At 51.9% G+C, this 10,300-nt stretch overlaps 1 protein-coding gene across 1 annotated transcript in view; it reads right to left on the bottom strand.

Annotated features, from left to right (window-relative positions):
- TMEM161A (transmembrane protein 161A) overlaps positions 1–10,300 on the bottom strand; it is a 32,237-nt gene that overhangs the window by 3,285 nt on the left and 18,652 nt on the right. The window contains 4 exon segments of the mRNA XM_015406312.1: positions 3,386–3,434; positions 3,684–3,920; positions 6,762–6,905; positions 8,571–8,631. Coding sequence (XP_015261798.1) covers positions 3,386–3,434; positions 3,684–3,920; positions 6,762–6,905; positions 8,571–8,631 — 491 coding nt within the window.

Below are 10,300 nucleotides of genomic sequence, written 5' to 3'. Positions count from 1 at the left end.
GGGGGGGTAAACCAGTAGCAGACACACACACACACACAATACAGAATTTGAAAAGATGACATCTGAAAAGTTGGCTTTTGAAATGCTCTTTTGAAGGGTATTATTTAAAAGCCACCCCCAACTGTGTTCTGCCCCGACCTGGATGGCCCAGGCTGGCCCCATCTCGTCAGATCTCAGAAGCTAAGCAGGGTCAGCCCTGGTCAGTATTTGGATGAGAGACCATCAAGAAGAAGGAGGAGGAGGACTGGATTTATACCCCGCCCTTCGCTACCCGAAGGCGTCTCAGAGCGGCTGACAATCTCCTTTCCCTTCGCCTCCCCACAACAGAGACGCTCTGAGGTACGTGGGGCTGAGAGAGCTTTGACAGAAAGTGCCCTTGGGAGAACAGCTCTGAAAGAACTTGTGACTGACCCAAGGTCACCCAGCTGGCTGCGTACGGAGGAGTGGGGAATCAAACCCGGTTCTCCCAGATTAGAATCCGCGCTCTTAACCAAAGGAAGTCCGGGGTCGGTACACAGAGGTGGGCAATTTGTTCGTCTTTTGCCTTGAAAACTCTTAAGTTAGCTGTGACTTGACAGTGAAACCCGCCCCCCTCCCCAAACTATGTTCTGCATCTTGTAGGAATTATGGAGCAGTCTGGTGTAGTGGTTAGGTGTGCGGACTGTAATCTGGGAGAACCGGGTTTGATTCCCCACTCCTCCACATGCAGCTGCTGGTGTGACCTTGGGTCAGTCACAAGCTCTGGCACAGCTGTCCTTGAAAAAGAGCAGTTTCTGTCAGAGTTCTCTCAGCCCCACCCACCTCACAGGGTGTCTGTTGTGGGGAGGGAAGGGAAAGGAGTTTGTAAGCCGCTCTGAGACTCCAAGTGAAGGGCGGGGTATAAATACAACCTCCTCCTCCTCCTCCTCCTCCTCTTCTTCTTCTTCTTCTTCCCTAATCGGGCAAAGTGCATTTGCTGGAGGCTCATTTTGTACAATATTTTGAACTGCTGGAGGGGTGGGTGAGAATGGGGGCTGCTCTGCCATTGCTGGAAATGCTCAGCTGTGCTTCTGAGAGTTTTTGCAGGCAGTCATCCATAAGGACTAGAAACAAACAAAAAAAAAACGTTGCAAGGGGAAAACTGTGGTCCCAGCCTAGAATATGCAACAGAGAGGTGCCCTGGCTAGCTGTGAATAGTAAGTGGGGGGGGGGATACATGAATGGACAAGTATACACTAGGGGTAAATGTGCACACACATACCCCTCTTTCTGGGGACAGCCCTCTTGGCCAGGGTAGCATTCAGAGACACATCTCTCCTCCTCCGCAATGCGTTCCTGACTTACCCGACTACGAGCTCCCCTGTGTGTTTTATTTAGGACAGTATCTCCCTGCGGACTTTCAAACCCAGGACGGTTCACAACAGGCAATAAAAGCAACCCGTGTGTCCGTGTGCATGCGCAATGGCACAGTCGCGTGAAGAGGTCAGTGTCCCGTGCAGCTGGCTGAGAGAATGAGCTGTGACGCGGGTTCAGGTTTCCCATCTGCCGGACACCCACGTGAGTGGCTGCCACAGAGGAAGGGGAGGGATCCCTGGCGCTGAGATTTTTGAATGCTCTGAAATTTGCATACTGCTGATTGTCCAGATTACTGTTTTATCGCTGTGAACTTTATTGCTAGAACGGCATTGTTCTTTAGCATTATATCTTTATTCTTCACTGCTTCGGGCAAGGTTTCTGGGGAAGGCCAACCCAGACTAGCCTGATCCCGTCAGATCTCGGAAGCTAAGCAGGGTCGGCCCTGGGTAGTATTTGGAAGGGCGACCTCCAAGGAATACCAGGGCCATGACGCAGAGGCAGGCAACGGCAAACCACCTCTGAAACGTCTCTAGCCTTAAAAACAAGACTAGTTTGCCACCTAGTGGTGCATAACGCTAAAAGATCTAGAACAGGGGTGTCGAACTCATTTGTTATGAGGGCCGGATCTGACATAAATGAGCCCTTGTTGGGCCAGGCCACGTGTGTCATAAAATGTAACGCCAGGTAGCGGAGATATAAACTTGATAAAGGACACAAACACAAAGGTTTTTTTTTTTTAACTTAAAATAAAAACGTGCTTAAAACATCAGCACTCTTGCAATATTTTGTTTATTTAACGGTGTCTGATAACTGATGCCTCTTGCTCTGAATTATTGCATCAGAATATCTGTGCTGTTGCCATCTTGAGTCTGCCGTTCAGGTGTGTATCTGTTAGCTGCAAAGCTATGATGATGATGCAGCAGCAGCAGCAGAACTGGAAGAAGCAGCAGGAGACAGCCAATTTCACTGCGGGCCTGAGAGAAGCCCTCCGGGGGCCTGATCTGGCCCCCAGGCTGCATGTTTGACACCCCTGGTCTAGAACTTCTGGCTATCAGACAATCTTATGATCTCCTGGCCATACTACACACACTGTCTACTACTACTACTACTACTACTACTAATAATAATATGGGGAAATGGGGCAGGAATATTCCAAATAATTGAATACATAAACATGGACCTCCCTTACAGGGCTGTGGTGTGGCCTTCCCACTCAAAGTGCCCAATCCATGATTACTATCACACTTCCCCTCTTCAAATAAAGTAAATGGAAACTTTGATCCTGCAGGGACTGTGGGTAGGGATGGCAGCCTCCAGGTGGGACCCGGGGATCCTCTGGAATTACGGCTCCGCTCCAGACAAGAGTGATCAGTTCGCCTGGAGAAAATGGCTGCTTTGGAGGGTGGGCTCTGTGGCCTTGTGCCCCACTGAGGTTCCTTTCCCACCTAGGCCCCACCCCCAAATCTCCAGGCGTTTCTCAGCCAGGAGCCGGCCACTCGATCCCCCCGCCCCGCCCCGCCCCTTGCTGGGGCCACGGGGACCTGGAAACCCCGACTGAGGGAGACGGGGTGATGGGCAAGTGACTCCCACCCAGTGTTCCCTCTAAGCCAGTGATGGCGAACCTTTTAGAGACCGAGTGCCCAAACTGCGACCCAAAACCCACTTATTGATCGCAAAGTGCCAACACGGCCATTTAACCTGAATCCTGAGGTTTTACTTTAGAAAAAACAACTCCTACATTAACTTAAGATGATCCAAACAAAGGAAGGAAAGCAATCCCAAATGCTTTCATTTACGTAAAATTATTTGGCAGAGAATTCGACACTTGAATGATGGTCTGGGCCTGGCTGGGGCGATGGCACGCGTGCCCACAGAGAGGGCTCTGAGCGCAATGGAGGAGGGGAGAATGATGCGAGGCACTTTGGGTCCCCATGGGGGAGAAAAGGTGGGGTATGAAGGCTGTAAATGAATACATGGGGGAGACCCAAGGTCGCCTCCCCCTGCGTTGCCAGACTCCCCCCACCCCACCCCCCTTTGGCCCGGCCTGTACCCTTTGCTGGATCTCCAACACGCTGATCCGGCCTGCTTCCCGCTTCATCGGACCCTACAGCTCAGAGGGAGTATTTATTTTATTGGGGGGGGGGGTTGTACTCTGGCTGGAGTCCTCTGAAATGGAAAAAAAAAAGAGCCAGTGTGCTATAGCGATTAGAGGTTTGGACAATTTTACTGAGGACGCTTTGGGTAAACAATCTTTGAAAGGCACTTTCTGGACCAGAAATTATTGAAAGCGTCCTGCAGTGCGACCGTGACGCGTCTCCCTTCCATTTTAATGCAGGGGGAAAAGAAGATGGCGCTTCCGCCGGCGGAAGTTGCAGAAACGGTTGGCTAAAGATGGGAGGGTAGAAAAGGAGACCGTCTGCAGAGCTTCTCAGAACCAAAGAGAAATGTGTTTTTTTAAAAAAATCCCTTACATTTGGCGCGTTTCCTTGCCCATGGGGGCGTGCAAGAGGAGATCCCGGGAAATCGGTTTGACCCACAGGAGGACGGTGATCACAGGTGCAAGGAAACTGATGTGGAGCAGCAGCGGGGGGGGGGGGGGGGGGGGAGGAAAACACAGAGGAAATATCAGATACTCTGGCCTTTAGAACCCAGAGCCGAGCACTGGTCAAATCCAGAAGCGCAGCTGAAACCCATTCTTCTAAAACCCCGCAAGCAAGGAAGGGGTTGGGGGAAAAGTGACAGCCTTCCCCAAAAGCCAGTCCTTCCCCTTTTCTATGCCCACCTTTCTTTCAAACATCTAAAACAGAATCTCCCTGTTTAGAAACAATAGAAGAAGAAGAGAGGAGGAGACTGGATTTATACCCCGCCCTTCACTACCCGGAGGAGTCTCAGAGTGGCTTACAATCTCCTTCCCCTCCCCCTCCCCACAACAGGAACAACATTTATACAGGCCCTGCCCTGTGTAAACTGATGGTGGAACCAGAAGTCCAGGGAGGTAGCAGGTCAGGCCAGGGTAGAGTTGGGTTGAGTTGACTCTCTCTCCCCCCTCCCAAGCAAGGAAGGTGGTGTGCAAAGCAACACCACCAACCTTGCAGGCTGCACACGCATGCAGCAACTGGCTGAAACTGGCCTCCTCCCCCCCCCCCCCCCCCCCCGCTGTCTGGGCGTTCGGCACTGTGGCATGCTTGCACTGCCACAGTTCCATTTGTTCTGGAGTGTGCTACTTGTTCTCATGGCAAATAAGCACCTCCCAAGACAGTTCACTTTCCCTGAGATTCTCTGGGAGAGTCTGACTGCTGGGTGCTGCCTGCTTGCCTGCCTTAAGTGCTGCTGGCTGGGTTTCCCCATTGGAAACAATGGAGGTAATGGGGGTAAACCTGTTTGGGTGCCCATAGAATTGAGCCCACTGGTCCAATTGCTTTGGGACATGGGGGCTTATGTGGGGAGAGACTCCCGAAGCTACCCTGAAAATATGGAACCTCTCCCTCAAACCCCCTCCCCCCCAGAGCCACTAAGAGCACTGTGGGAAAAAAGAACCTTTTCCCCCACCATAGAGAACAATGGAGGGGATGGGGGCAACCTGTTTGGGGGCCAGTAGAATTGGACCCCCTGGTCCAATGTTTTTGAAACTTGCTGGGTATCTTGGGGAGAGGCTCCAGCATCTATCCTGCGGGTTTGGAGCCTCTCCCTCAAATCCCCTCCCCTCCAGCCCCCAGAATACATCCTATGTTTTTGACATTGACTTCAATGGCCCATAGGATATAATGGGGCCGAATTGCCGCTGAATTTCGGCGGCAATTCGGCAGCAAGCCGATTCAGATCAGAGAATCTGAATCGGCCCGCAGTGGCCCAAAAGGGGCCCGAATGAGCCATTTTCGGGGGTGCATTCGGTTCAGATGAACCAAATGCACACCCCTAATTCCAGACTTATGACATGGCTACCTGACACCCTCCTCCTTTCAGCCATTCCATCTTCCTCATAAAGGGTTAAGAGCTCCAAGGGGCAGATAACAGCCCCGAGCCAGCATGACCCCTGATCGGATGGCCCAGGCTACCCCAATCCCATCAGATCTTGGCACCTAAGCAGGGTCGGACCTGGTTAGTCATTATTACTGTCCTATGGCAGTGTGTGTCGTATAGCTGGGAGATCCGAAGATTGTCTGGCAGCCCGAAGTTCTAGCTCTTTTAGCGTTATGCACCACTAGGTGGCGAGCTAGACTTGTTTTTAAGGCAAGAGACATCTCAGAGGTGGTTTGCCACTGTCCACGTCACGGCCTGGGTATTCCTTGGAGGCCGCCCTTTCAAATACTAGCCAAGGCCAACCCTGCTTCGCTTCCAAGATGCTAGCCTGGGCTAGTCCTGGTTAGTACTTGGGCGGGAAACTGCCAAAGAAGTCCAAGACAGGCAACGGCAATCCTAATGCATTGGTTATTGAACGTCCCATCCCGACTCACTCTGCATGGTCTGTCTCAAGTTCCTGAGTGGATATAAATGACATAAATAAATAAATCAAATGCCAGGAGCTCACAAAGAATTTTTGCTTACAGGACTCCACAGCTTAGAGGAAGTATTGCACATTACACGAAGGGATCTATATCAGTTGGCCACGTAAGGTATTGTGGGGGCCTAAAAAATTAAATGTTTGGAATTCTGGCACAGTGTGGCCAATGCTCCGTCTCAGCTGTGGAATCTTCTGAGCAAAAGTTCTACTTTGTGAGCTCCTGGCATTCAAGTGGTGAGCGAGCGATTTGGGTGCTGCATAAATCAGTTTGCTCTGGAGCCATCCTCCCTGAGCGAGGACAGAAGCGTGTTAGCCGGAGGCTAAAAAACTGAGCTGGCTCACACTAACTCAGCTGAGAGGGAACACTGGTTGCAAGCTGACTCTCACAGATCGCAGGGCAGTAGAGTGGTTACAGGACTGGGGAGATCCAGGTTGAAGCCCCCCCACTCTGTGAGCCGGCTTGGTGTCGTGGCGAAGTGCGCGGACTCTAATCTGGGAGAACCGGGTTTGATTCCCCACTCCTCCACTTGCACCTGGCTGGATGACCTTGGGTCAGTCCCAGTTCTCCCAGAGCTGTTCTCTCAAGAGCAGTCCTCAAGAGAGCTCTCTCAGCCCCACCTGCCTCACAGGGGGTGTCTGTTGTGGGGAGGGGAAGGGGAAGGAGTCTGTAAGCCGCTCTGAGACTCCCTTGGGTCGTGAAGGGCGGGGTATAAATCCAATCTCTTCTTCTTCTACCACCACGAAGCTCCCTGGGTGACCTCAGGACAGCCGTTCTCTCTCAGCCTGGCCTGCCTCACGGGGCTGTTGAGAAGACACAAAGGACAGGGACTTACGTACGAAGCTTGGAAGTTTAACCCTGTCTGTTCCCTCCCGTCTGCCCTTTTTTTAAAAAAAAGAAGAAAGCAAGTCAGCTTGGCTACGCAACTGGATCAACGGTCGGTCGGCTGCCGCCTTGAGAGCGTCCAGGTGAGTCTGAGCCAGCCGCAGCCCCGGGAAGGTCAGGCAGGCGCCGATGAAGGAGCAGAGGGCCACCAGGGCTAGCTTGAGACTCAGCTTGGTCACCGGGATCCTGCAGGGAAGCAAGAAAGGAGGTTTCAGGAAGGCTGACGGCAACCCCAACGTCTTGGAACTCACATAGCAAGAGCCCTGTGGGACTGGCTAGCCCATGGCTACGGTGGGGCTATGGGGGGCCCTGCCCCCTTCCTCAAAGCCCCCCTTTCTTCCCAAAAGCATTTAAAGGGACCCAGAGCCAGTTTGGTGTAGTGGTTAAGTGCATGGACGCTAATCCGGGAGAACCGGGTTTGATTCCCCACTCCTCCACATGCAGCTGCTGGTGTGACCTGGGGTCAGTCACAAGTTCTCTCGGAGCTGTTTTCTCAAGGGCAGTCCACGAGAACGCTCTCTCAGCCCCACCTACCTCACGGGGTGTCTGTTGTGGGGAGGGGAAGGGAAAGGAGCTTGTGAGCCGCTCTGAGACTCCTTCGGGTAGTGAAGGACGGGGTATAAGTCCAATCTCCTCCTTTTCTTCTTCTTTGGAGGAGAAGTGTGTGTGTGTGGGGGGGGGTGGCACGCACCCCTTCCCTCCTCTCCTGCAAGATTTAAAGGGCCCTCCAGCTGATCGGCGGGCCACAAAATCCTGGCTACGGGGCTGGGGACTGGATCCTGGCTACGGGGCTGGGGACTGGATCCTGGCTACGGGGACAGCAGAAGTGTGTTCTTCAGCTTAGTTCTGGAACGTACTCGCTGCAAGGAATCGGTTCTGTAAAAGCACAGGCCCTCTTTTCTTGCCCTCTAAGTGTCCTGACCTGGAAGGCCAAGGCCAGCCCGATCTCATCAGATCTCAGAAGCTAAGCAGGGCTGGCCCTGGTTAGTACCTGGGTGGGAGGCTAACAAGGAAGTCCAGGGTCCCAATGGAGAGGCAGGCAGTGGCAAGCCACCTCTCAATGTCTCTTGCCTTTGAAACCCTAAAGAATTGCCATAAACCAGATGCAAGCCGACGGCACTCTCCGCCACCCCCCCGTGTACCCTGAGCCAGAAAATTTCCCAACGAAAGCCACCCCAAAAAAAGGGGGGGGGGGGGGGGGGTTTCTGAAAAATGCCCACCCTAAAATCGGGGGAAACAGCAAAGTCATTACAACAGCATTACCCTTTTCCAAAAGTAAGGTAAAGGTAAAGGGTCCCTTGCTCGAAAGCCGGTCGAATCCAACTCTAGGGTTGCGGTGCTAATCTCCGTTTCAAAGCCGAAGAGCCAGTGCTGTCCGAAGACGTTTCCGTGGTCATGTGGCCTGCATGACTAAACACCAAGGCGCACGGAACGCCGTTACCTTCCCACCGAAGTGGTACCTATTTATCTACTTGCAATGTCTTGCTTTCGAACTGCTAGGTTGGCAGGAGCTGGAACTAGAGACGGGAGCTCACTCCGTCATGCGGCACTCGGGTCTCGAACTGCTGAACTACCGACCTTCCACAGCCTGCAGTTCAGCGTCTTCACCACTTGAGCCACCGCAGCTCCTTTCCCAAAAGTATAAGGAAATTAAAACAGAAAAAACAGCAGGTAAAAAACACGACGACGTATTGGGGGACGGCATGCTGAGAATCGGAACAGGTTCCCTGGCACAGAACTGGGTTGAGAAATGCCCCAGCGGGTCTCAGTTCAAAAAGGACACTCTGCTGGCGAACAAGAGGCGGGGAGTTCCGCCGGCCTTGGCCTGAAGATTTCCCAAAGGCCACTTACGTCCAGTCCCAAGCCTGCTCCTTCAAGAACACTTCCAGGTTGTCGTAAACGTTGGTCAGGCCTGCACAGAGAAGCAAACTGTGGGTGAGTACTGTGGGGGGGCCACATCTGGCCTGCAGTCCTACTACTGCCTCAGGGAATAGGAGGACACCCTTGCCGGATGAGACCCAAACTCCCATCTAGTCCAGCATCCTCCAACGCTCACTGGCTAACCAGCTGCCCCAGAAATCCCATTCGCCCCTCATAGAAATTCACTTTCAGCCCTGACCTGGATAGCCTAGGCAAGCCCGATATCAGAAGCTAAGCAGGGACGACCCTGGCTAGTATTTGGAAGGGCGACCGCCAAGGAATACCAGGGCCAGTACACGGAGGCACCTCTGAATTGTCCCCTTGCCTTCAAGCCCCACTCGGGGTCACCAGAAGTCAGTCTGACTTGATGGCAAAAAAAATGTAAGACACTTGCTTTCAGAGGTATACTGCCCTTGAACATGGAGGCTTCCTTTAGCTTACGGCTGATAGCTGGTGGAAGATTTCTCTGCCACAAAGCGAGGAGGAAAGGGGCCATGTCTTGGTGGAAGAGCATCTGTTTTGTGTGTGCGGAAGATTCCCAGGTTCAATCCGCAGCACCTCTGATTAAAGGCATCCGGTTGGCGATGTGAAAGACTTTCACTCGAGACTCTTGTAGAGCCGCTGGCCTTAGAATCATAGGGTTGGAAGGGACTTCCTGGGTCATCTAGTCCAACCCCTGCACAATGCAGGAAATTCACAAATACCTCCCCCCCACACACACACCCAGTGGCCCCCAATCCACGCCCAGATGACAAAAAACCTCCAGGATCCTTGGCTTGGAGAAAAATTGCTTCCATCCTGGCCCCAAAGTGGCGATCGGCATTTCCCTGGACGTGTAAGAACGGGCCAAGAGGACTAAGCACTGAGGCAACCCGTCCTGTCCTCCCTCTCATGATCTGCCTAAGTTCACAGAATCAGTATTGCCCTAGAAGGCAGCTTCGTGTATTCTGGTTTTTTTTAACTGCCCCAAGGGGCAGAATTTTATTTCTTTTTGAAACTAAACATACATAAAGGTAAAGGTAAAGGTTCCTTTGCTCAAAATCAGAACCTAAAAAGATTAGTCAGGAATAGAAAAGGGCCAACTCTAAAAATCTAATCATAAAATATACAAAATATGCCAATATGTTCTGTATGTATTAGACCTCTGAGGAAGGCCTGTAAAGGCCGAAACGCGTTAGGTCTATCTTATTAGGTCTATCTTATTAGCCCTTGTATGTTTTTATAGTTTTATATGAGGTATGAATGGGCCCTTGTTTGTTATTTTAATTTATGTTGAATAAACACACATATATATTTTTGTATATTTTATGATTAGATTTTTAGAGTTGGCCCTTTTCTATTCCTGACTAACCTTTTTAGGTTCTGAATTCTAGGTTTAAGTTCAGTTTTTTTCCCTTTTTTCTTCTTTGTCCCTTGCTCGAAAGCCAGTCGAATCCGACTCTAGGGTTGCGGTGCTCATCTCCGTTTCAAAGCCGAAGAGCCAGCGCTGTCCGAAGATGTTTCCGTGGTCATGTGGCCGGCATGACTAACCACCAAAGCGCACGGAACGCTGTTACCTTCCCACCTATTTATCTACTTGCAATTTCTTGCTTTCGAACTGCTAGGTTGGCAGGAGCTAGAACTAGAGACGGGAGCTCACGCCATCATGCGGCACCCGGGTC

The sequence above is a fragment of the Gekko japonicus genome, unplaced genomic scaffold, assembly GCF_001447785.1.
Source record: "Gekko japonicus isolate JY-2015 unplaced genomic scaffold, Gekko_japonicus_V1.1 scaffold1940, whole genome shotgun sequence".
Taxonomy (NCBI): Eukaryota; Metazoa; Chordata; class Lepidosauria; order Squamata; family Gekkonidae; genus Gekko; species Gekko japonicus.
Note: the sequence above shows the minus strand (reverse complement) of the source record. Positions and strands in the feature narration are given on the sequence as shown.